We start from the raw sequence: 26,988 nt of genomic DNA, 5'->3' as shown, positions 1-26,988 counted from the left end.
GCAGGTGTCTATTTCATGCTTACTTTTGTTTTGTACTGATATCCGGTTAGATCTCCTGGAGTGTATCTTGATCCTTCCTCTGTTTTCTCTTGTTCCTGCTTGGGGGACCTCAATTGGACATGGCTCTCTAAAGAATTTCTTGATTTCCAATCTGTTTCGTCACTGTAGAAAAACCCAGCCATTTGTGCACGATCATTTCCTACAAACGTCTTTTGTCCTTGGAATACATTTGTTGAAGCGTTCCTTACAGGTTGCCATTGGCCGAGTTTTCCTGGTGCTTGACGTTCTACCTGAGATCTCGACTGCGACTCTGGTGCCATGGACACAATGAAGGGATACTTCTTCTCAGTTTGGAGTTTTGTGCGAGAAGATTGTTGTTTCGCAATATCTTTTTCTTCAGGCTGAGTCTCTTTGAATTCGATGTTGGTTAGTTTGCCTGGCTTGATGATGGCCTTCCCCACAGTGGATTCCTCAGGTTGCCACTTGCCGACGAGCTTGCCAGGTTTAAGACGGTCCTCTTCGAATGTAGACTGTGACTTTACTGCCGTGGTTTCAGTAAAGCCAATAATCTTTTCAGTTTCTAGCTTTCTTGGAAGCGGTTGTTGTCTGACTACTTCTTTTTCTTCAGGCTCCGTGTGGTCGAATTCAATTTTTGTTAACTTTCCTGGTTTGATGGAAGTCCTTTCCACAGTGGATTCCTCAGGTTGCCACTTGCCGACGAGTTTGCCTGGTTTTGGACGGTCCTCTTCGAATGTAGGCTGTGACTCTACTGCCGTGGTTTCGGTAAAGGCATAAATCTTTTCAGTTTGCAGCTTCCTGGGAGGCGGTTGTTGTTTGACAACTTCTTTTTCTTCAGGCTCAGTCTCTATGAATTCGATGTTGGTTAGTTTGCCTGGCTTTATGATGGCCTTTTCCACAGTGGATTCCTCAGGTTGCCACTTGCCGACGAGCTTGCCTGGTTTTCGACGGTCCTCTTCGAATGTAGGCTGTGACTCTACTGCTGTGGTTTCGGTGAAGGCATAAATCTTTTCAGTTTGCAGCTTCCTGGGAGGCGGTTGTTGTTTGACAACTTCTTTTCCATCAGGCTCAGTCTCTCCGAATTCGATGTTGGTTAGTTTCCCTGGCTTGATGATGGCCCTTTCCACTGTGGATTCCTCAGGTTGCCACTTGCCGACGAGCTTGCCTGGTTTTCGACGGTCCTCTTCGAATTTAGGCTGTGACTCTACTGCTGTGGTTTCGGTGAAGGCATAAATCTTTTCAGTTTGCAGCTTCCTGGGAGGCGGTTGTTGTTTGACAACTTTTTCTTCAGGTTCAGTCTCTATGAATTCGATGTTGGTTAGTTTGCCTGGCTTTATGATGGCCTTTTCCACAGTGGATTCCTCAGGTTGCCACTTGCCGACGAGCTTGCCTGGTTTTGGATGGTCCTCTTCGAATGTAGGCTGTGACTCTACTGCCGTGGTTTCGGTAAAGGCATAAATCTTTTCAGTTTGCAGCTTCCTGGGAGGCGGTTGTTGTTTGACAACTTCGTTTTCTTCAGGCTCAGTCTCTATGAATTCGATGTTGGTTAGTTTGCCTGGCTTGATGATGGCCTTTTCCACAGTGGATTCTTCAGGTTGCCACTTGCCGACGAGCTTGCCTGGTTTTGGACGGTCCTCTTCGAATGTAGGCTGTGACTCTACTGCTGTGGTTTCGGTAAAGGCATAAATCTTTTCAGTTTGCAGCTTCCTGGGAGGCGGTTGTTGTTTGACAACTTCTTTTTCTTCAGGCTCAGTCTCTATGAATTCGATGTTGGTTAGTTTGCCTGGCTTAATGATGGCCTTTTCCACAGTGGATTCCTCAGGTTGCCACTTGCCGACGAGCTTGCCTGGTTTTGGACGGTCCTCCTCGAATGTAGGCTGTGACTCTACTGCTGTGGTTTCGGTGAAGGCATAAATCTTTTCAGTTTGCAGCTTCCTGGGAGGCGGTTGTTGTTTGACAACTTCTTTTTCTTCAGGTTCAGTCTCTATGAATTCGATGTTGGTTAGTTTGCCTGGCTTTATGATGGCCTTTTCCACAGTGGATTCCTCAGGTTGCCACTTGCCGACGAGCTTGCCTGGTTTTGGATGGTCCTCTTCGAATGTAGGCTGTGACTCTACTGCCGTGGTTTCGGTAAAGGCATAAATCTTTTCAGTTTGCAGCTTCCTGGGAGGCGGTTGTTGTTTGACAACTTCTTTTTCTTCAGGCTCAGTCTCTATGAATTCGATGTTGGTTAGTTTGCCTGGCTTGATGATGGCCTTTTCCACAGTGGATTCCTCAGGTTGCCACTTGCCGACGAGCTTGCCTGGTTTTGGACGGTCCTCTTCGAATGTAGGCTGTGACTCTACTGCTGTGGTTTCGGTGAAGGCATAAATCTTTTCAGTTTGGAGCTTCCTGGGAGGCGGTTGTTGTTTGACAACTTTTTTTCCATCAGGCTCAGTCTCTTTGAATTCGATGTTGGTTAGTTTCCCTGGCTTGATGATGGCCCTTTCCACAGTGGATTCCTCAGGTTGCCACGTGCCGACAAGTTTGCCTGGTTTTGGACGGTCCTCTTCGAATGTAGGCTGTGACTCTACTGCCGTGGTTTCGGTAAAGGCATAAATCTTTTCAGTTTGCAGCTTCCTGGGAGGCGGTTGTTTTTTGACAACTTCGTTTTCTTCAGGCTCAGTCTCTATGAATTCGATGTTGGTTAGTTTGCCTGGCTTGATGATGGCCTTTTCCACAGTGGATTCCTCAGGTTGCCACTTGCCGACGAGCTTGCCTGGTTTTGGACGGTCCTCTTCGAATGTAGGCTGTGACTCTACTGCCGTGGTTTCGGTAAAGGCATAAATCTTTTCAGTTTGCAGCTTCCTGGGAGGCGGTTGTTGTTTGACAACTTCTTTTTCTTCAGGCTCAGCCTCTATGAATTCGATGTTGGTTAGTTTGCCTGGCTTGATGATGGCCTTTTCCACAGTGGATTCCTCAGGTTGCCACTTGCCGACGAGCTTGCCTGGTTTTGGACGGTCCTCTTCGAATGTAGGCTGTGACTCTACTGCTGTGGTTTCGGTGAAGGCATAAATCTTTTCAGTTTGCAGCTTCCTGGGAGGCGGTTGTTGTTTGACAACTTTTTTTCCATCAGGCTCAGTCTCTATGAATTCGATGTTGGTTAGTTTGCCTGGCTTTATGATGGCCTTTTCCACAGTGGATTCCTCAGGTTGCCACTTGCCGACGAGCTTGCCTGGTTTTGGATGGTCCTCTTCGAATGTAGGCTGTGACTCTACTGCCGTGGTTTCGGTAAAGGCATAAATCTTTTCAGTTTGCAGCTTCCTGGGAGGCGGTTGTTGTTTGACAACTTCTTTTTCTTCAGGCTCAGTCTCTATGAATTCGATGTTGGTTAGTTTGCCTGGCTTGATGATGGCCTTTTCCACAGTGGATTCCTCAGGTTGCCACTTGCCGACGAGCTTGCCTGGTTTTGGACGGTCCTCTTCGAATGTAGGCTGTGACTCTACTGCTGTGGTTTCGGTGAAGGCATAAATCTTTTCAGTTTGGAGCTTCCTGGGAGGCGGTTGTTGTTTGACAACTTTTTTTCCATCAGGCTCAGTCTCTTTGAATTCGATGTTGGTTAGTTTCCCTGGCTTGATGATGGCCCTTTCCACAGTGGATTCTTCAGGTTGCCACGTGCCGACAAGTTTGCCTGGTTTTGGACGGTCCTCTTCGAATGTAGGCTGTGACTCTACTGCCGTGGTTTCGGTAAAGGCATAAATCTTTTCAGTTTGCAGCTTCCTGGGAGGCGGTTGTTTTTTGACAACTTCGTTTTCTTCAGGCTCAGTCTCTATGAATTCGATGTTGGTTAGTTTGCCTGGCTTGATGATGGCCTTTTCCACAGTGGATTCCTCAGGTTGCCACTTGCCGACGAGCTTGCCTGGTTTTGGACGGTCCTCTTCGAATGTAGGCTGTGACTCTACTGCTGTGGTTTCGGTGAAGGCATAAATCTTTTCAGTTTGCAGCTTCCTGGGAGGCGGTTGTTGTTTGAGAACTTGTTTTTCTACAGGCTCAGTCTCTTTGAATTCGATGTTGGTTAGTTTCCCTGGCTTGATGATGGACTTTTCCACTGTGGATTCCTCAGGTTGCCACTTGCTGACGAGCTTGCCTGGTTTTCGACGGTCCTCTTCGAATGTAGGCTGTGACTCTACTGCTGTGGTTTCGGTGAAGGCATAAATCTTTTCAGTTTGCAGCTTCCTGGGAGGCGGTTGTTGTTTGATAACTTCTTTTCCATCAGGCTCAGTCTCTCCGAATTCGATGTTGGTTAGTTTCCCTGGCTTTATGATGGCCTGTTCCACAGTGGATTCCTCAGGTTGCCACTTGCCGACGAGTTTGCCTGGTTTTGGACGGTCCTCTTCGAATGTAGGCTGTGACTCTACTGCCGTGGTTTCGGTAAAGGCATAAATCTTTTCAGTTTGCAGCTTCCTGGGAGGCGGTTGTTGTTTGACAACTTCGTTTTCTTCAGGCTCAGTCTCTATGAATTCGATGTTGGTTAGTTTGCCTGGCTTGATGATGGCCCTTTCCACAGTGGATTCCTCAGGTTGCCACTTGCCGACGAGTTTGCCTGGTTTTGGACGGTCCTCTTCGAATGTAGGCTGTGACTCTACTGCTGTGGTTTCGGTGAAGGCATAAATCTTTTCAGTTTGCAGCTTCCTGGGAGGCGGTTGTTGTTTGACAACTTCTTTTTCTTCAGGTTCAGTCTCTATGAATTCGATGTTGGTTAGTTTGCCTGGCTTTATGATGGCCTTTTCCACAGTGGATTCCTCAGGTTGCCACTTGCCGACGAGCTTGCCTGGTTTTGGATGGTCCTCTTCGAATGTAGGCTGTGACTCTACTGCCGTGGTTTCGGTAAAGGCATAAATCTTTTCAGTTTGCAGCTTCCTGGGAGGCGGTTGTTGTTTGACAACTTCGTTTTCTTCAGGCTCAGTCTCTATGAATTCAAAGTTGGTTAGTTTGCCTGGCTTGATGATGGCCTTTTCCACAGTGGATTCTTCAGGTTGCCACTTGCCGACGAGCTTGCCTGGTTTTGGACGGTCCTCTTCGAATGTAGGCTGTGACTCTACTGCTGTGGTTTCGGTAAAGGCATAAATCTTCTCAGTTTGCAGCTTCCTTGGAGGCGGTTGTTGTTTGAGAACTTGTTTTTCTACAGGCTCAGTCTCTTTGAATTCGATGTTGGTTAGTTTCCCTGGCTTGATGATGGACTTTTCCACTGTGGATTCTTCAGGTTGCCACTTGCCGACGAGCTTGCCTGGTTTTCGACGGTCCTCTTCGAATGTAGGCTGTGACTCTACTGCCGTGGTTTCGGTAAAGGCATAAATCTTTTCAGTTTGCAGCTTCCTGGGAGGCGGTTGTTGTTTGACAACTTCTTTTTCTTCAGGCTCAGTCTCTATGAATTCGATGTTGGTTAGTTTGCCTGGCTTGATGATGGCTTTTTCCACAGTGGATTCCTCAGGTTGCCACTTGCCGACGAGCTTGCCTGGTTTTGGACGGTCCTCTTCGAATGTAGGCTGTGACTCTACTGCTGTGGTTTCGGTGAAGGCATAAATCTTTTCAGTTTGCAGCTTCCTGGGAGGCGGTTGTTGTTTGACAACTTTTTTTCCATCAGGCTCAGTCTCTCCGAATTCGATGTTGGTTAGTTTCCCTGGCTTGATGATGGCCCTTTCCACAGTGGATTCCTCAGGTTGCCACGTGCCGACAAGTTTGCCTGGTTTTGGACGGTCCTCTTCGAATGTAGGCTGTGACTCTACTGCCGTGGTTTCGGTAAAGGCATAAATCGTTTTAGTTTGCAGCTTCCTGGGAGGCGGTTGTTGTTTGACAACTTCGTTTTCTTCAGGCTCAGTCTCTATGAATTCTATGTTGGTTAGTTTGCCTGGCTTGATGATGGCCTTTTCCACAGTGGATTCCTCAGGTTGCCACTTGCCGACGAGCTTGCCTGGTTTTGGACGGTCCTCTTCGAATGTAGGCTGTGACTCTACTGCTGTGGTTTCGGTAAAGGCATAAATCTTCTCAGTTTGCAGCTTCCTTGGAGGCGGTTGTTGTTTGAGAACTTGTTTTTCTACAGGCTCAGTCTCTTTGAATTCGATGTTGGTTAGTTTCCCTGGCTTGATGATGGACTTTTCCACTGTGGATTCCTCAGGTTGCCACTTGCCGACGAGCTTTCCTGGTTTTCGACGGTCCTCTTCAAAAGTAGGCTGTGACTCTACTGCCGTGGTTTCGGTAAAGGCATAAATCTTTTCAGTTTGCAGCTTTCTGGGAGGCGGTTGTTGTTTGACAACTTCTTTTTCTTCAGGCTCAATCTCTATGAATTCGATGTTGGTTAGTTTGCCTGGCTTGATGATGGCCTTTTCCACAGTGGATTCCTCAGGTTGCCACTTGCCGACGAGCTTGCCTGGTTTTGGACGGTCCTCTTCGAATGTAGGCTGTGACTCTACTGCTGTGGTTTCGGTGAAGGCATAAATCTTTTCAGTTTGCAGCTTCCTGGGAGGCGGTTGTTGTTTGACAACTTCTTTTCCATCAGGCTCAGTCTCTCCGAATTCGATGTTGGTTAGTTTCCCTGGCTTTATGATGGCCCTTTCCACAGTGGATTCCTCAGGTTGCCACTTGCCGACGAGTTTGCCTGGTTTTGGACGGTCCTCTTCGAATGTAGATTGTGACTCTACTGCCGTGGTTTCGGTAAAGGCATAAATCTTCTCAGTTTGCAGCTTCCTTGGAGGCGGTTGTTGTTTGAGAACTTGTTTTTCTACAGGCTCAGTCTCTTTGAATTCGATGTTGGTTAGTTTCCCTGGCTTGATGATGGACTTTTCCACTGTGGATTCCTCAGGTTGCCACTTGCCGACGAGCTTGCCTGGTTTTGGATGGTCCTCTTCGAATGTAGGCTGTGACTCTACTGCCGTGGTTTCGGTAAAGGCATAAATCTTTTCAGTTTGCAGCTTCCTGGGAGGCGGTTGTTGTTTGACAACTTCTTTTTCTTCAGGCTCAGTCTCTATGAATTCGATGTTGGTTAGTTTGCCTGGCTTAATGATGGCCTTTTCCACAGTGGATTCCTCAGGTTGCCACTTGCCGACGAGCTTGCCTGGTTTTGGACGGTCCTCCTCGAATGTAGGCTGTGACTCTACTGCTGTGGTTTCGGTGAAGGCATAAATCTTTTCAGTTTGCAGCTTCCTGGGAGGCGGTTGTTGTTTGACAACTTCTTTTCCATCAGGCTCAGTCTCTTTGAATTCGATGTTGGTTAGTTTCCCTGGCTTGATGATGGACTTTTCCACAGTGGATTCCTCAGGTTGCCACTTGCCGACGAGTTTGCCTGGTTTTGGACGGTCCTCTTCGAATGTAGGCTGTGACTCTACTGCCGTGGTTTCGGTAAAGGCATAAATCTTTTCAGTTTGCAGCTTCCTGGGAGGCGGTTGTTGTTTGACAACTTCGTTTTCTTCAGGCTCAGTCTCTATGAATTCGATGTTGGTTAGTTTGCCTGGCTTGATGATGGCCTTTTCCACAGTGGATTCCTCAGGTTGCCACTTGCCGACGAGCTTGCCTGGTTTTGGACGGTCCTCTTCGAATGTAGGCTGTGACTCTACTGCTGTGGTTTCCGTGAAGGCATAAATCTTTTCAGTTTGCAGCTTCCTGGGAGGCGGTTGTTGTTTGACAACTTCTTTTTCTTCAGGCTCAGCCTCTATGAATTCGATGTTGGTTAGTTTGCCTGGCTTGATGATGGCCTTTTCCACAGTGGATTCCTCAGGTTGCCACTTGCCGACGAGCTTGCCTGGTTTTGGATGGTCCTCTTCGAATGTAGGCTGTGACTCTACTGCCGTGGTTTCCGCAAAGGCATAAATCTTCTCAGTTTGCAGCTTCCTGGGAGGCGGTTGTTGTTTGACAACTTCGTTTTCTTTAGGCTCAGTCTCTATGAATTCGATGTTGGTTAGTTTGCCTGGCTTGATGATGGCCTTTTCCACAGTGGATTCTTCAGGTTGCCACTTGCCGACGAGCTTGCCTGGTTTTGGACGGTCCTCTTCGAATGTAGGCTGTGACTCTACTGCTGTGGTTTCGGTGAAGGCATGAATCTTTTCAGTTTGCAGCTTCCTGGGAGGCGGTTGTTGTTTGACAACTTCTTTTTCTTCAGGTTCAGTCTCTATGAATTCGATGTTGGTTAGTTTGCCTGGCTTTATGATGGCCTTTTCCACAGTGGATTCCTCAGGTTGCCACTTGCCGACGAGTTTGCCTGGTTTTGGACGGTCCTCTTCGAATGTAGGCTGTGACTCTACTGCTGTGGTTTCGGTGAAGGCATAAATCTTTTCAGTTTGCAGCTTCCTGGGAGGCGGTTGTTGTTTGACAACTTCTTTTCCATCAGGCTCAGTCTCTCCGAATTCGATGTTGGTTAGTTTCCCTGGCTTGATGATGGCCCTTTCCACAGTGGATTCCTCAGGTTGCCACTTGCCGACGAGTTTGCCTGGTTTTGGACGGTCCTCTTCGAATGTAGGCTGTGACTCTACTGCTGTGGTATCGGTGAAGGCATAAATCTTTTCAGTTTGCAGCTTCCTGGGAGGCGGTTGTTGTTTGACAACTTCTTTTTCTTCAGGTTCAGTCTCTATGAATTCGATGTTGGTTAGTTTGCCTGGCTTTATGATGGCCTTTTCCACAGTGGATTCCTCAGGTTGCCACTTGCCGACGAGCTTGCCTGGTTTTGGACGGTCCTCTTCGAATGTAGGCTGTGACTCTACTGCTGTGGTTTCCGTGAAGGCATAAATCTTTTCAGTTTGCAGCTTCCTGGGAGGCGGTTGTTGTTTGACAACTTCTTTTTCTTCAGGCTCAGCCTCTATGAATTCGATGTTGGTTAGTTTGCCTGGCTTGATGATGGCCTTTTCCACAGTGGATTCCTCAGGTTGCCACTTGCCGACGAGCTTGCCTGGTTTTGGATGGTCCTCTTCGAATGTAGGCTGTGACTCTACTGCCGTGGTTTCCGCAAAGGCATAAATCTTCTCAGTTTGCAGCTTCCTGGGAGGCGGTTGTTGTTTGACAACTTCGTTTTCTTTAGGCTCAGTCTCTATGAATTCGATGTTGGTTAGTTTGCCTGGCTTGATGATGGCCTTTTCCACAGTGGATTCTTCAGGTTGCCACTTGCCGACGAGCTTGCCTGGTTTTGGACGGTCCTCTTCGAATGTAGGCTGTGACTCTACTGCTGTGGTTTCGGTGAAGGCATGAATCTTTTCAGTTTGCAGCTTCCTGGGAGGCGGTTGTTGTTTGACAACTTCTTTTTCTTCAGGTTCAGTCTCTATGAATTCGATGTTGGTTAGTTTGCCTGGCTTTATGATGGCCTTTTCCACAGTGGATTCCTCAGGTTGCCACTTGCCGACGAGTTTGCCTGGTTTTGGACGGTCCTCTTCGAATGTAGGCTGTGACTCTACTGCTGTGGTTTCGGTGAAGGCATAAATCTTTTCAGTTTGCAGCTTCCTGGGAGGCGGTTGTTGTTTGACAACTTCTTTTCCATCAGGCTCAGTCTCTCCGAATTCGATGTTGGTTAGTTTCCCTGGCTTGATGATGGCCCTTTCCACAGTGGATTCCTCAGGTTGCCACTTGCCGACGAGTTTGCCTGGTTTTGGACGGTCCTCTTCGAATGTAGGCTGTGACTCTACTGCTGTGGTATCGGTGAAGGCATAAATCTTTTCAGTTTGCAGCTTCCTGGGAGGCGGTTGTTGTTTGACAACTTCTTTTTCTTCAGGTTCAGTCTCTATGAATTCGATGTTGGTTAGTTTGCCTGGCTTTATGATGGCCTTTTCCACAGTGGATTCCTCAGGTTGCCACTTGCCGACGAGCTTGCCCGGTTTTGGATGGTCCTCTTCGAATGTAGGCTGTGACTCTACTGCCGTGGTTTCGTTAAAGGCATAAATCTTTTCAGTTTGCAGCTTCCTGGGAGGCGGTTGTTGTTTGACAACTTCTTTTCCATCAGGCTCAGTCTCTCCGAATTCGATGTTGGTTAGTTTGCCTGGCTTGATGATGGCCCTTTCCACAGTGGATTCCTCAGGTTGCCACTTGCCGACGAGTTTGCCTGGTTTTGGACGGTCCTCTTCGAATGTAGGCTGTGACTCTACTGCTGTGGTTTCGGTAAAGGCATAAATCTTCTCAGTTTGCAGCTTCCTTGGAGACGGTTGTTGTTTGAGAACTTGTTTTTCTACAGGCTCAGTCTCTTTGAATTCGATGTTGGTTAGTTTCCCTGGCTTGATAATGGACTTTTCCACTGTGGATTCCTCAGGTTGCCACTTGCCGACGAGCTTGCCTGGTTTTGGATGGTCCTCTTCGAATGTAGGCTGTGACTCTACTGCCGTGGTTTCGGTAAAGGCATAAATCTTTTCAGTTTGCAGCTTCCTGGGAGGCGGTTGTTGTTTGACAACTTCTTTTTCTTCAGGCTCAGTCTCTATGAATTCGATGTTGGTTAGTTTGCCTGGCTTAATGATGGCCTTTTCCACAGTGGATTCCTCAGGTTGCCACTTGCCGACGAGCTTGCCTGGTTTTGGACGGTCCTCCTCGAATGTAGGCTGTGACTCTACTGCTGTGGTTTCGGTGAAGGCATAAATCTTTTCAGTTTGCAGCTTCCTGGGAGGCGGTTGTTGTTTGACAACTTCTTTTCCATCAGGCTCAGTCTCTTTGAATTCGATGTTGGTTAGTTTCCCTGGCTTGATGATGGACTTTTCCACAGTGGATTCCTCAGGTTGCCACTTGCCGACGAGTTTGCCTGGTTTTGGACGGTCCTCTTCGAATGTAGGCTGTGACTCTACTGCCGTGGTTTCGGTAAAGGCATAAATCTTTTCAGTTTGCAGCTTCCTGGGAGGCGGTTGTTGTTTGACAACTTCGTTTTCTTCAGGCTCAGTCTCTATGAATTCGATGTTGGTTAGTTTGCCTGGCTTGATGATGGCCTTTTCCACAGTGGATTCCTCAGGTTGCCACTTGCCGACGAGCTTGCCTGGTTTTGGACGGTCCTCTTCGAATGTAGGCTGTGACTCTACTGCTGTGGTTTCCGTGAAGGCATAAATCTTTTCAGTTTGCAGCTTCCTGGGAGGCGGTTGTTGTTTGACAACTTCTTTTTCTTCAGGCTCAGCCTCTATGAATTCGATGTTGGTTAGTTTGCCTGGCTTGATGATGGCCTTTTCCACAGTGGATTCCTCAGGTTGCCACTTGCCGACGAGCTTGCCTGGTTTTGGATGGTCCTCTTCGAATGTAGGCTGTGACTCTACTGCCGTGGTTTCGGCAAAGGCATAAATCTTCTCAGTTTGCAGCTTCCTGGGAGGCGGTTGTTGTTTGACAACTTCGTTTTCTTTAGGCTCAGTCTCTATGAATTCGATGTTGGTTAGTTTGCCTGGCTTGATGATGGCCTTTTCCACAGTGGATTCTTCAGGTTGCCACTTGCCGACGAGCTTGCCTGGTTTTGGACGGTCCTCTTCGAATGTAGGCTGTGACTCTACTGCTGTGGTTTCGGTGAAGGCATGAATCTTTTCAGTTTGCAGCTTCCTGGGAGGCGGTTGTTGTTTGACAACTTCTTTTTCTTCAGGTTCAGTCTCTATGAATTCGATGTTGGTTAGTTTGCCTGGCTTTATGATGGCCTTTTCCACAGTGGATTCCTCAGGTTGCCACTTGCCGACGAGTTTGCCTGGTTTTGGACGGTCCTCTTCGAATGTAGGCTGTGACTCTACTGCTGTGGTTTCGGTGAAGGCATAAATCTTTTCAGTTTGCAGCTTCCTGGGAGGCGGTTGTTGTTTGACAACTTCTTTTCCATCAGGCTCAGTCTCTCCGAATTCGATGTTGGTTAGTTTCCCTGGCTTGATGATGGCCCTTTCCACAGTGGATTCCTCAGGTTGCCACTTGCCGACGAGTTTGCCTGGTTTTGGACGGTCCTCTTCGAATGTAGGCTGTGACTCTACTGCTGTGGTATCGGTGAAGGCATAAATCTTTTCAGTTTGCAGCTTCCTGGGAGGCGGTTGTTGTTTGACAACTTCTTTTTCTTCAGGTTCAGTCTCTATGAATTCGATGTTGGTTAGTTTGCCTGGCTTTATGATGGCCTTTTCCACAGTGGATTCCTCAGGTTGCCACTTGCCGACGAGCTTGCCTGGTTTTGGATGGTCCTCTTCGAATGTAGGCTGTGACTCTACTGCCGTGGTTTCGTTAAAGGCATAAATCTTTTCAGTTTGCAGCTTCCTGGGAGGCGGTTGTTGTTTGACAACTTCTTTTCCATCAGGCTCAGTCTCTCCGAATTCGATGTTGGTTAGTTTGCCTGGCTTGATGATGGCCCTTTCCACAGTGGATTCCTCAGGTTGCCACTTGCCGACGAGTTTGCCTGGTTTTGGACGGTCCTCTTCGAATGTAGGCTGTGACTCTACTGCTGTGGTTTCGGTGAAGGCATAAATCTTTTCAGTTTGCAGCTTCCTGGAAGGCGGTTGTTGTTTGACAACTTCGTTTTCTTCAGGCTCAGTCTCTATGAATTCGATGTTTGTTAGTTTGCCTGGCTTGATGATGGCCTTTTCCACAGTGGATTCTTCAGGTTGCCACTTGCCGACGAGCTTGCCTGGTTTTGGACGGTCCTCTTCGAATGTAGGCTGTGACTCTACTGCTGTGGTTTCGGTAAAGGCATAAATCTTCTCAGTTTGCAGCTTCCTTGGAGGCGGTTGTTGTTTGAGAACTTGTTTTTCTACAGGCTCAGTCTCTTTGAATTCGATGTTGGTTAGTTTCCCTGGCTTGATGATGGACTTTTCCACTGTGGATTCCTCAGGTTGCCACTTGCCGACGAGCTTGCCTGGTTTTCGACGGTCCTCTTCGAATGTAGGCTGTGACTCTACTGCCGTGGTTTTGGTAAAGGCATAAATCTTTTCAGTTTGCAGCTTCCTGGGAGGCGGTTGTTGTTTGACAACTTCTTTTTCTTCAGGCTCAGTCTCTATGAATTCGATGTTGGTTAGTTTGCCGGGCTTGATGATGGCCTTTTCCACAGTGGATTCCTCAGGTTGCCACTTGCCGACGAGCTTGCCTGGTTTTGGACGGTCCTCTTCGAATGTAGGCTGTGACTCTACTGCTGTGGTGTCGGTGAAGGCATAAATCTTTTCAGTTTGCAGCTTCCTGGGAGGCGGTTGTTGTTTGACAACTTCTTTTCCATCAGGCTCAGTCTCTCCGAATTCGATGTTGGTTAGTTTCCCTGGCTTGATGATGGCCCTTTCCACAGTGGATTCCTCAGGTTGCCACTTGCCGACGAGTTTGCCTGGTTTTGGACGGTCCTCTTCGAATGTAGGCTGTGACTCTACTGCCGTGGTTTCGGTAAAGGCATAAATCTTTTCAGTTTGCAGCTTCCTCGGAGGCGGTTGTTGTTTGACAACTTCTTTTTCTTCAGGCTCAGTCTCTATGAATTCGATGTTGGTTAGTTTGCCGGGCTTGATGATGGCCTTTTCCACAGTGGATTCCTCAGGTTGCCACTTGCCGACGAGCTTGCCTGGTTTTGGACGGTCCTCTTTGAATGTAGGCTGTGACTCTACTGCTGTGGTGTCGGTGAAGGCATAAATCTTTTCAGTTTGCAGCTTCCTGGGAGGCGGTTGTTGTTTGACAACTTCTTTTCCATCAGGCTCAGTCTCTCCGAATTCGATGTTGGTTAGTTTCCCTGGCTTGATGATGGCCCTTTCCACAGTGGATTCCTCAGGTTGCCACTTGCCGACGAGTTTGCCTGGTTTTGGACGGTCCTCTTCGAATGTAGGCTGTGACTCTACTGCCGTGGTTTCGGTAAAGGCATAAATCTTTTCAGTTAGCAGCTTCCTGGGAGGCGGTTGTTGTTTGACAAATTCGTTTTCTTCAGGCTCAGTCTCTATGAATTCGATGTTGGTTAGTTTCCCTGGCTTGATGATGGACTTTTCCACTGTGGATTCCTCAGGTTGCCACTTGCCGACGAGCTTGCCTGGTTTTCGACGGTCCTCTTCGAATTTAGGCTGTGACTCTACTGCTGTGGTTTCGGTGAAGGCATAAATCTTTTCAGTTTGCAGCTTCCTGGGAGGCGGTTGTTGTTTGACAACTTCTTTTCCATCAGGCTCAGTCTCTCCGAATTCGATGTTGGTTAGTTTGCCTGGCTTGATGATGGCCCTTTCCACAGTGGATTCCTCAGGTTGCCACTTGCCGACGAGTTTGCCTGGTTTTGGACGGTCCTCTTCGAATGTAGGCTGTGACTCTACTGCTGTGGTTTCGGTAAAGGCATAAATCTTTTCAGTTTGCAGCTTCCTGGGAGGCGGTTGTTGTTTGACAACTTCTTTTTCTTCAGGTTCAGTCTCTATGAATTCGATGTTGGTTAGTTTGCCTGGCTTTATGATGGCCTTTTCCACAGTGGATTCCTCAGGTTGCCACTTGCCGACGAGCTTGCCTGGTTTTGGATGGTCCTCTTCGAATGTAGGCTGTGACTCTACTGCCGTGGTTTCGGTAAAGGCATAAATCTTTTCAGTTTGCAGCTTCCTGGAAGGCGGTTGTTGTTTGACAACTTCGTTTTCTTCAGGCTCAGTCTCTATGAATTCGATGTTGGTTAGTTTGCCTGGCTTGATGATGGCCTTTTCCACAGTGGATTCTTCAGGTTGCCACTTGCCGACGAGCTTGCCTGGTTTTGGACGGTCCTCTTCGAATGTAGGCTGTGACTCTACTGCTGTGGTTTCGGTAAAGGCATAAATCTTCTCAGTTTGCAGCTTCTTTGGAGGCGGTTGTTGTTTGAGAACTTGTTTTTCTACAGGCTCAGTCTCTTTGAATTCGATGTTGGTTAGTTTCCCTGGCTTGATGGTGGACTTTTCCACTGTGGATTCCTCAGGTTGCCACTTGCCGACGAGCTTGCCTGGTTTTCGACGGTCCTCTTCGAATGTAGGCTGTGACTCTACTGCCGTGGTTTCGGTAAAGGCATAAATCTTTTCAGTTTGCAGCTTTCTGGGAGGCGGTTGTTGTTTGACAACTTCTTTTTCTTCAGGCTCAGTCTCTATGAATTCGATGTTGGTTAGTTTGCCGGGCTTGATGATGGCCTTTTCCACAGTGGATTCCTCAGGTTGCCACTTGCCGACGAGCTTGCCTGGTTTTGGACGGTCCTCTTTGAATGTAGGCTGTGACTCTACTGCTGTGGTGTCGGTGAAGGCATAAATCTTTTCAGTTTGCAGCTTCCTGGGAGGCGGTTGTTGTTTGACAACTTCTTTTCCATCAGGCTCAGTCTCTCCGAATTCGATGTTGGTTAGTTTCCCTGGCTTGATGATGGCCCTTTCCACAGTGGATTCCTCAGGTTGCCACTTGCCGACGAGTTTGCCTGGTTTTGGACGGTCCTCTTCGAATGTAGGCTGTGACTCTACTGCCGTGGTTTCGGTAAAGGCATAAATCTTTTCAGTTTGCAGCTTCCTGGGAGGCGGTTGTTGTTTGACAACTTCGTTTTCTTCAGGCTCAGTCTCTATGAATTCGATGTTGGTTAGTTTCCCTGGCTTGATGATGGCCTTTTCCACAGTGGATTCCTCAAGTTGCCACTTGCCGACGAGCTTGCCTGGTTTTGGACGGTCCTCTTCGAATGTAGGCTGTGACTCCACTGCTGTGGTTTCGGTGAAGGCATAAATCTTTTCAGTTTGCAGCTTCCTGGGAGGCGGTTGTTGTTTGACAACTTCTTTTTCTTCAGGCTCAGTCTCTATGAATTCGATGTTGGTTAGTTTGCCTGGCTTGATGATGGACTTTTCCACTGTGGATTCCTCAGGTTGCCACTTGCCGACGAGCTTGCCTGGTTTTCGACGGTCCTCTTCGAATTCAGGCTGTGACTCTACTGCTGTGGTTTCGGTGAAGGCATAAATCTTTTCAGTTTGCAGCTTCCTGGGAGGCGGTTGTTGTTTGACAACTTGTTTTCCATCAGGCTCAGTCTCTCCGAATTCGATGTTGGTTAGTTTGCCTGGCTTGATGATGGCCCTTTCCACAGTGGATTCCTCAGGTTGCCACTTGCCGACGAGTTTGCCTGGTTTTGGACGGTCCTCTTCGAATGTAGGCTGTGACTCTACTGCTGTGGTTTCGGTGAAGGCATAAATCTTTTCAGTTTGCAGCTTCCTGGGAGGCGGTTGTTGTTTGACAACTTTGTTTTCTTCAGGCTCAGTCGCTATGAATTCGATGTTGGTTAGTTTGCCTGGATTGATGATGGCCTTTTCCACAGTGGATTCCTCAGGTTGCCACTTTTCGACGAGCTTGCCTTGTCTTGGACGGTCCTCTTCGAATGTAGGCTGTGACTCTACTGCCGTGGTTTCGGTAAAGGCATAAATCTTTTCAGTTTGCAGCTTCCTGGGAGGCGGTTGTTTTTTGATAACTTGTTTTTCTTCAGGCTCAGTCTCTATGAATTCGATGTTGGTTAGTTTGCCTGGCTTGATGATGGCCTTTTCCACAGTGGATTCCTCAGGTTGCCACTTGCCGACGAGCTTGCCTGGTTTTGGACGGTCCTCTTCGAATGTAGGCTGTGACTCTACTGCTGTGGTTTCGGTGAAGGCATAAATCTTTTCAGTTTGCAGCTTCCTGGGAGGCGGTTGTTGTTTGACAACTTCTTTTTCTTCAGGTTCAGTCTCTATGAATTCGATGTTGGTTAGTTTGCCTGGCTTGATGATGGCCTTTTCCACAGTGGATTCTTCAGGTTGCCACTTGCCGACGAGCTTGCCTGGTTTTGGACGGTCCTCTTCGAATGTAGGCTGTGACTCTACTGCTGTGGTTTCGGTAAAGGCATAAATCTTTTCAGTTTGCAGCTTCCTGGGAGGCGGTTGTTGTTTGACAACTTCGTTTTCTTCAGGCTCAGTCTCTATGAATTCGATGTTGGTTAGTTTGCCTGGCTTGATGATGGACTTTTCCACTGTGGATTCCTCAGGTTGCCACTTGCCGACGAGCTTGCCTGGTTTTCGACGGTCCTCTTCGAATTTAGGCTGTGACTCTACTGCTGTGGTTTCGGTGAAGGTATAAATCTTTTCAGTTTGCAGCTTCCTGGGAGGCGGTTGTTGTTTGACAACTTGTTTTCCATCAGGCTCAGTCTCTCCGAATTCGATGTTGGTTAGTTTGCCTGGCTTGATGATGGCCCTTTCCACAGTGGATTCCTCAGGTTGCCACTTGCCGACGAGTTTGCCTGGTTTTTGACGGTCCTCTTCGAATGTAGGCTGTGACTCTACTGCTGTGGTTTCGGTGAAGGCATACATCTTTTCAGTTTGCAGCTTCCTGGGAGGCGGTTGTTGTTTGACAACTTTGTTTTCTTCAGGCTCAGTCTCTATGAATTCGATGTTGGTTAGTTTGCCTGGATTGATGATGGCCTTTTCCACAGTGGATTCCTCAGGTTGCCACTTTTCGACGAGCTTGCCTGGTCTTGGACGGTCCTCTTCGAATGTAGGCTGTGACTCTACTGCCGTGGTTTCGGTAAAGGCATAAATCTTTTCAGTTTGCAGCTTCCTGGGAGGCGGTTGTTGTTTGACAACTTCTTTTTCTTCAGGTTCAGTCTCTATGAATTCGATGTTGGTTAGTTTGCCTGGCTTTATGATGGCCTTTTCCACAGTGGATTCCTCAGGTTGCCACTTGCCGACGAGCTTGCCTGGTTTTGGATGGTCCTCTTCGAATGTAGGCTGTGACTCTACTGCCGTGGTTTCGTTAAAGGCATAAATCTTTTCAGTTTGCAGCTTCCTGGGAGGCGGTTGTTGTTTGACAACTTCGTTTTCTTCAGGCTCAGTCTCTATGAATTCGATGTTGTTTAGTTTGCCTGGCTTGATGATGGCCTTTTCTACAGTGGATTCCTCAGGTTGCCACTTTCCGACGAGCTTGCCTGGTCTTGGACGGTCCTCTTCGAATGTAGGCTGTGACTCTACTGCCGTGGTTTCGGTAAAGGCATAAATCTTTTTAGTTTGCAGCTTCCTGGAAGGCGGTTGTTTTTTGATAACTTGTTTTTCTTCAGGCTCAGTCTCTTTGAATTCGATGTTGGTTAGTTTGCCTGGCTTGATGATGGCCTTTTCCACAGTGGATTCCTCAGGTTGCCACTTGCCGACGAGCTTGCCTGGTTTTGGACGGTCCTCTTCGAATGTAGGCTGTGACTCTACTGCTGTTGTTTCGGTGAAGGCATAAATCTTTTCAGTTTGCAGCTTCCTGGGAGGCGGTTGTTGTTTGACAACTTCTTTTCCATCAGGCTCAGTCTCTCCGAATTCGATGTTGGTTAGTTTCCTTGGCTTGATGATGGCCCTTTCCACAGTGGACTCCTCAGGTTGCCACTTGCCGACGAGTTTGCCTGGTTTTGGACGGTCCTCTTCGAATGTAGGCTGTGACTCTACTGCTGTGGTTTCGGTGAAGGCATAAATCTTTTCAGTTTGCAGCTTCCTGGGAGGCGGTTGTTGTTTGACAACTTCTTTTTCTTCAGGTTCAGTCTCTATGAATTCGATGTTGGTTAGTTTGCCTGGCTTTATGATGGCCTTTTCCACAGTGGATTCCTCAGGTTGCCACTTGCCGACGAGCTTGCCTGGTTTTGGATGGTCCTCTTCGAATGTAGGCTGTGACTCTACTGCCGTGGTTTCGGTAAAGGCATAAATCTTTTCAGTTTGCAGCTTCCTGGGAGGCGGTTGTTGTTTGACAACTTCGTTTTCTTCAGGCTCAGTCTCTATGAATTCGATGTTGGTTAGTTTGCCTGGCTTGATGATGGCCTTTTCCACAGTGGATTCTTCAGGTTGCCACTTTCCGACGAGCTTGCCTGGTCTTGGACGGTCCTCTTCGAATGTAGGCTGTGACTCTACTACCGTGGTTTCGGTAAAGGCATAAATCTTCTCAGTTTGCAGCTTCCTGGGAGGCGGTTGTTTTTTGATAACTTGTTTTTCTTCAGGCTCAGTCTCTTTGAATTCGATGTTGGTTAGTTTGCCTGGCTTGATGATGGCCTTTTCCACAGTGGATTCCTCAGGTTGCCACTTGCCGACGAGCTTGCCTGGTTTTGGACGGTCCTCTTCGAATGTAGGCTGTGACTCTACTGCCGTGTTTTCGTTAAAGGCATAAATCTTTTCAGTTTGCAGCTTCCTGGGAGGCGGTTGTTGTTTGACAACTTCTTTTCCATCAGGCTCAGTCTCTCCGAATTCGATGTTGCTTAGTTTCCCTGGCTTGATGATGGCCCTTTCCACAGTGGATTCCTCAGGTTGCCACTTGCCGACGAGTTTGCCTGGTTTTGGACGGTCCTCTTCGCATGTAGGCTGTGATTCTACTGCTGTGGTTTCGGTGAAGGCATAAATCTTTTCAGTTTGCAGCTTCCTGGGAGGCGGTTGTTGTTTGACAACTTCTTTTTCTTCAGGTTCAGTCTCTATGAATTCGATGTTGGTTAGTTTGCCTGGCTTTATGATGGCCTTTTCCACAGTGGATTCCTCAGGTTGCCACTTGCCGACGAGTTTGCCTGGTTTTGGATGGTCCTCTTCGAATGTAGGCTGTGACTCTACTGCCGTGGTTATGGTAAAGGCATAAATCTTTTCAGTTTGCAGCTTCCTGGGAGGCGGTTGTTGTTTGAGAACTTGTTTTTCTACAGGCTCAGTCTCTTTGAATTCGATGTTGGTTAGTTTGCCTGGCTTGATGATGGCCTTTTCCACTGTGGATTCCTCAGGTTGCCACTTGTCGACGAGCTTGCCTGGTTTTGGACGGTCCTCTTCGAATGTAGGCTGTGACTCTACTGCTGTGGTTTCGGTGAAGGCATAAATCTTTTCAGTTTGCAGCTTCCTGGGAGGCGGTTGTTGTTTGACAAATTCTTTTTCTTCAGGCTCAGCCTCTATGAATTCGATGTTGGATAGTTTGCCTGGCTTGATGATAGCCTTTTCCACAGTGGATTCCTCAGGTTGCCACTTGCCGACGAGCTTGCCTGGTTTTGGATGGTCCTCTTCGAATGTAGGCTGTGACTCTACTGCCGTGGTTTCGGTAAAGGCATAAATCTTTTCAGTTTGCAGCTTCCTGGGAGGCGGTTGTTGTTTGACAACTTCGTTTTCTTCAGGCTCAGTCTCTATGAATTCGATGTTGGTTAGTTTGCCTGGCTTGATGATGGCCTTTTCCACAGTGGATTCCTCAGGTTGCCACTTTCCGACGAGCTTGCCTGGTTTTGGACGGTCCTCTTCGAATGTAGGCTGTGACTCTACTGCTGTGGTTTCGGTAAAGGCATAAATCTTTTTAGTTTGCAGCTTCCTTGGAGGCGGTTGTTGTTTGACAACTTCGTTTTCTTCAGGCTCAGTCTCTATGAATTCGATGTTGGTTATTTTCCCTGGCTTGATGATGGACTTTTCCACTGTGGATTCCTCAGGTTGCCACTTGCCGACGAGCTTGCCTGGTTTTGGACGGTCCTCTTCGAATGTAGGCTGTGACTCTACTGCTGTGGTTTCGGTAAAGGCATAAATCTTCTCAGTTTGCAGCTTCCTTGGAGGCGGTTGTTGTTTGTGAACCTGTTTTTCTACAGGCTCAGTCTCTTTGAATTCGATGTTGGTTAGTTTCCCTGGCTTGATGATGGCCTTTTCCACAGTGGATTCCTCAAGTTGCCACTTGCCGACGAGTTTGCCTGGTTTTGGACGGTCCTCTTCGAATGTAGGCTGTGACTCTACTGCCTTGGTTTCGGTAAAGGCATAAATCTTCTCAATTTGCAGCTTCCTGGGAGGCGGTTGTTGTTTGACAACTTCTTTTCCATCAGGCTCAGTCTCTCCGAATTCGATGTTGGTTAGTTTCCCTGGCTTGATGATGGCCCTTTCCACAGTGGATTCCTCAGGTTGCCACTTGCTGACGAGCTTACCTGGTTTTGGACGGTCCTCTTCGAATGTAGGCTCTGACTCTACTGCCGTGGTTTCGGTAAAGGCATAAATCTTTTCAGTTTGCAGCTTCCTGGGAGGCGGTTGTTGTTTGACAAATTCTTTTTCTTCAGGCTCAGCCTCTATGAATTCGATGTTGGTTAGTTTGCCTGGCTTGATGATGGCCTTTTCCACAGTGGATTCCTCAGGTTGCCACTTGCCGACGAGCTTGCCTGGTTTTGGATGGTCCTCTTCGAATGTAGGCTGTGACTCTACTGCCGTGGTTTCGGTAAAGGCATAAATCTTTTCAGTTTGCAGCTTCCTGGGAGGCGGTTGTTGTTTGACAACTTCGTTTTCTTCAGGCTCAGTCTCTATGAATTCGATGTTGGTTAGTTTGCCTGGCTTGATGATGGCCTTTTCCACAGTGGATTCCTCAGGTTGCCACTTTCCGACGAGCTTGCCTGGTTTTGGACGGTCCTCTTCGAATGTAGGCTGTGACTCTACTGCTGTGGTTTCGGTAAAGGCATAAATCTTTTTAGTTTGCAGCTTCCTTGGAGGCGGTTGTTGTTTGACAACTTCGTTTTCTTCAGGCTCACTCTCTATGAATTCGATGTTGGTTATTTTCCCTGGCTTGATGATGGACTTTTCCACTGTGGATTCCTCAGGTTGCCACTTGCCGACGAGCTTGCCTGGTTTTGGACGGTCCTCTTCGAATGTAGGCTGTGACTCTACTGCTGTGGTTTCGGTAAAGGCATAAATCTTCTCAGTTTGCAGCTTCCTTGGAGGCGGTTGTTGTTTGAGAACTTGTTTTTCTACAGGCTCAGTCTCTTTGAATTCGATGTTGGTTAGTTTCCCTGGCTTGATGATGGCCTTTTCCACAGTGGATTCCTCAAGTTGCCACTTGCCGACGAGTTTGCCTGGTTTTGGACGGTCCTCTTCGAATGTAGGCTGTGACTCTACTGCCTTGGTTTCGGTAAAGGCATAAATCTTCTCAATTTGCAGCTTCCTGGGAGGCGGTTGTTGTTTGACAACTTCTTTTCCATCAGGCTCAGTCTCTTTGAATTCGATGTTGGTTAGTTTCCCTGGCTTGATGATGGCCTTTTCCACAGTGGATTCCTCAGGTTGCCACTTGCTGACGAGCTTACCTGGTTTTGGACGGTCCTCTTCGAATGTAGGCTCTGACTCTACTGCCGTGGTTTCGGTAAAGGCATAAATCTTTTCAGTTTGCAGCTTTCTGGGAGGCGGTTGTTGTTTGACAACTTCTTTTTCTTCAGGCTCAGTCTCTATGAATTCGATGTTGGTTAGTTTGCCTGGCTTGATGATGGTCTTTTCCACATTGGATTCCTCAGGTTGCCACTTGCCGACGAACTTGCCTGGTTTTGGATGGTCCTCTTCGAATGTAGGCTGTGACTCTACTGCCGTGGTTTCGGTAAAGGCATAAATCTTTTCAGTTTGCAGCTTCCTGGGAGGCGGTTGTTGTTTGACAACTTGTTTTTCTTCAGGCTCAGTCTCTATGAATTCGATGTTGGTTAGTTTCCCTGGCTTGATGATGGCCTTTTCCACAGTGGATTCCTCAGGTTTCCACTTGCCGACGAGCTTGCCTGGTTTTGGACGCTCCTCTTCGAATGTAGGCTCTAACTGTATTGCCATGGTTTCGCTTATGCCACAAATTTCTTCCATTTGCAGCTTTCTTGGAGGTCGTTGTTGTTTGACTACTTCTTTTTCTTCAAGATCCGTGTGGTTGGATTCACCTATTGTTAACCTGCCTGGTGTGATGTTTGTCGTTTCGACAGTAAACTCCTCAGGTTGCCATTTACCTACCAGCTCACCTTGTTTTGGACGGTCTCCTTGGAATTCAGATTGCTCTCTATCGATGTTTTGTATGGATTGTTTTGCCGCGCTGTAGTAGCTTGACTCGTATTGATTAGTTTTGATGTTCTTGTTGCTTTTTGGCCCATAAGCGTTCAAAGAACTGTTTGTATATTTGTAATACGAGTCGTTGATTGCTGTTTTACCGTTCGTCGTGTTTGTGCTATCCCTGTTGTATTTTGCTGGTAATTTATCCATTTCGACATCTATCGGGATTTTGTAGTCATATCTTGATTTTTTTGAATGCTTCGTGTATGATTGCTTTTCTGGCGCAGTGCCGTTGATAATCTTTTTACCATTCATCATCTCAAGGCGTCTTACACCGCGGTTCATCTGGTAACTTGCATCAACTGCATCTAGCGCGCCCCTCTCTGTCTTTGTTGTGCTTTCGTTGACTATTGTTCGTGATTGTGATTCAAGGATCTTCGTCTGCTTGGTAATGATGATGTTCTCTTGCTTGCGGCTCATGGGAAAAGAAACATCTATAGGAATGTTAGTGTGGATGATGGTATTATCCTCTTTTTGTTGGTCTTGAGATGAATAGCGCATTCTTTGCACATTGTTCTCCCCTTGTGTTTTTGTTATGAGAGTTTCCTGGCCATAAGAGGGGTGCTGTAGAGATAACTGTATTTCGGCTGGGGTTATCACAACCGGCTTCTTTACGGACTTTACGCTTTTACCGGCTCTTTTTACTAGCCGATTCTTCGTGATGACTACATTTCCATCTTTATCCACTGTCCGTCGTGTTGTCTCTGTGATGGTGTCACCACCCTCGTGCCATGTGTTTGTGCTCTCTTCGGTTTTGTTGTTATTATCCATTTTTTTCTTTTGCTGTAAAGTAATAAATAGCGTATTTTTTTATTTGTGTATGAACGTGTTTATAAAGCTAGAATTTAGATTGCTAAAACGTTTTTTTAGAATAGCGGTTAATGAACTGGCTAGTCATATGGATGGCGGAATGTTTTCAGTGGTATTGTTTTCACTGTAATTTATTGAACATTCCTCTGTTATATACCATATAAAACGTCCCGTAGGAATGTGTTTATGACAACTTTATCTTTAAATGGGTTGGCTTCTTTTTATATATTTTCATATTTGAGTAAAGAGTAGGCGGGGCTGATTTAAGTTCTGTCTGTGATCCAAGTTTTATTTTTCGTTGCATAATTAGTCAAAGAGAAAAACAAATTGGGGGGCTAACACGTGGGCTTTTATCATCAACGCTACGTTAGCAATTTGGAAATACATACTAAACCATCGAACCATGTTGTTTTTATTATTCCATCGGAATTTTATTCCGATCGAACCATCTTGTTTTTATTATTCCATCGGAATTTTTAGGATTTTGAAAATTCGCCTTTCGCTCAACCAAACCAAAACCTAACCAAAAGAAATCATGTATTGTCTGGTGCATTTGATAAGATTTTACAAATCCGCCAATTGTTTTACGTAAAAAATAGTTATTGAAGTGTGCGCTCTACCCAGAATTATAGTCACGTGCTGTGAGCCTGTACATGCGCAGAAAAGACTAACTTTGTGTGTGAACTTAATTCATGACCCTCTATCCATATACGAAAAATTATTGGAAACTTCGATCTTTAGATTTTGGTCGATATGCCATGGCACAACACATAGGCTTAAGTTCCCTAACCTCGGTCATTAGTTACTGGGGGGGGGGGGGGTGGCATTTTTGCAAACCCCTGGGCTTAAAAATTTTGTCCCCCTCTCAAATCCAAGCCCAAAAATCGAGAATCCCCCTAGACCGGGCGCCCAAAAATTTGCAACCCCCCCCCCCCCCCCCCCATCTCCACCTTTTTAATTTCAGTAATTATATATTTTTAAAACCACAGAGACTTGATATACATACTGAATGTAACTGAATATAACCTTTACGAAAATATAGAACAGCTACCATGGCAATTTTGTATTCGTTTTGTTCAACTCATTTATTTAGAGACAACATTGGTACCTGAACAATACGGAACTAGATATACAATAGTGGGAAACGTTGTGATCTGAATAAAATTTTTATTTGAACAATGACTCTCTTGCTCGGTATTATATTAAAACCAGACTTAAATTCGGCGCCCCCAAAAATGTGACCCCCCTTTAATGACAGCCCAAAAAAAATGTGACCCCTTCTTTAATGACATCCACAAAAAACGTAGCCCCTAGGCATGTTTGCCCCCCCCCCCCCAGTAATAAATGGCCGCTCCCTTACCGCGGTTTTAATGGCATCTTGTGTAATAAACACGCATATGCCGCCACTAAAATGTGTTTGATATGATACGTACCAGTTATTGAGTTATTGAATAGATTCGGGCTGAGTATAATTTTGCATAGGCTTCAATCGTAACGCGATAGAAATGGTGATAGCAGCCATAATGCTTAGTCGAAAGGATCATTGAAATGTGAGAAGGCATACATTTCAATCGCCTGATTAAGAGAAGCTTTAGGGATATTTTTTGTTTGAATTTGGTAACTGAAGTATAAAACTTTTAAGATAGATTTCGTCACATAATTGATCTTCCAATTTGGGATGAAAACAAAATGAGATATTTTTTTACCCCAAAATCTGTAAAGCAGACTAGCTTATGATATGACGTCGTAATTAAGTTGGCAAATGAGTTAAAAAGGTTTGACTGACAAGGATATTTGATAAAGGGAAACGCCTTTCTGTTCTTGCTGGAAACGTTTTATTCGTGATATATATATATATATATATATATATATATATATATATTTAAATGACCTTGCACATATAATGTTCAAGAAATTCAGGGAACTTTCAAGGAACTCAGGGGAACGCGGGCTCAGTCTGAGTCCAGTCAGCTTAAAGTAACATTCGCTTGAATAATAAACTTCAATCCAATTCAAGCAAGGTTCTTCCGTTAGATATTATTCGGTGATTCAAGGTAAGAGATTACGACAAAAAATGTAGCCACCCTGCTTTGCTTCTTACCAAGCTTTATATACGTTTTCATTTTATCGTGTCGCCTACCTGTTGACTGCACTGAAACTCGCAAGACCCAATCTAAGAGTCTTTAGAGACGGAAGATATTACTCCAATTAATAGAACTTTTGACACCAATATTTTTTTAAGTAATAGCAATAGTTCCAGCAAAAACTAGACAAAGTCAAATAATCTTCCTGTGCCAATAAGCTTTACCATACCCCTTCCCATATTTTTGTAATAAACTTACAAACAGAACATAAATAAGATAATAAGATTTCCATAAAAAAAGCAAGAACAATAGGCTACCTAAGGACTTTTGGGACAGCTCCGCCGCCCCTGATCACTACCGCAAAAACCGCGAATTTTGGATCGGGCTTTGAGAAAATTAAATTTCGTCACTATGGAAATTGCATTGGGAAATTAAAAAGCTGTCATAGCAGCAATAACTTTTTTTTAAATACAATGCAATATTCTATAAATAGTTGCCTACTCCGACGCAAAATAGTATTTAGATTTAACAACAGCTTTTTTACAATTTCTCATATATTTCCTTAAAATTAGATAGACCAGTGTACGTGCAGTTGCAGTTTTAAAAACATGATTTGAACTACCCGCATTTTAGCAGTAAAAATATTTACGAGCTCATTGCTTTTCTACTTCATTGCTTTTCCTTATTATGAACCGTGGCGTAATTGGCTTCAAGATATGTGGGGTTTCACACTAAGCGACCAATAATAAAGAGGTTATGACATAAATCTTTTTATATAGCCTAATACACCAATCTCCATTTTCTCTCTACTGCATGTATCATTAAACTCAGCTTCATTTTTTTCGTGTGTTTTTTTAATAGCTTGTTAATTATTATTCATATCTGATGATAAAGGTATCAGCCCGTAACAAAATATATTCCATTCTCAACGTCTGGGCTTTCAATGCATTCAATAGATAAATTATTATTATGTTCGTATTAATGCCCATATACACATATATGTTATACAAATGGTTGTCTACCGCATAAAACTTGTTAGCTGTTGGTAAACTCTGTTTCGTTGGAAAATCAATGTTTAGTTCTCTTAGTTATGATTTATTGTTTTGTGACTCTAGAACATTCGGCCAAGCAAAACATCTTTAAAGGAATATAGTGTCCTCCAGTGAAGTTTCTCCAGAAAATTTGCTTATCGAGATCTTACATTTTGAAATGTGTGCACTATTGTAATTTTTATGATTTTTAAGAAAAATACCAGTAAAAGCCATTTGAGCAGAGTTCTGGTGTCGTTCTATCAGACTTCTGGAATCTCATCGTGAGCGAATGATGGCATCTCACCAAGGGATTGCCGTCCTTCCTTATAGCTCCCAAAATACAGACGGGATTTCAAAACCGCT

General features: G+C 46.0%; 1 protein-coding gene across 1 annotated transcript in view; it reads right to left on the bottom strand.

Moving 5' to 3' along the window:
- LOC5515909 overlaps window positions 1-26,988 on the bottom strand; it is a 30,566-nt gene that overhangs the window by 3,146 nt on the left and 432 nt on the right. Inside the window, exon 2 of the mRNA XM_001635979.3 lies at window positions 24-23,483. Coding sequence (XP_001636029.2) covers window positions 24-23,471 — 23,448 coding nt within the window. The 5' untranslated portion in view covers window positions 23,472-23,483. The remainder of the gene's footprint in view (window positions 1-23; window positions 23,484-26,988) is intronic.

Source organism: Nematostella vectensis, chromosome 1 (assembly GCF_932526225.1).
Source record: "Nematostella vectensis chromosome 1, jaNemVect1.1, whole genome shotgun sequence".
In the NCBI taxonomy this organism is placed as follows: Eukaryota; Metazoa; Cnidaria; class Anthozoa; order Actiniaria; family Edwardsiidae; genus Nematostella; species Nematostella vectensis.
The sequence above is the reverse complement of the archived record's forward strand: the minus strand, read 5'-3'. Positions and strand labels throughout refer to the sequence as shown.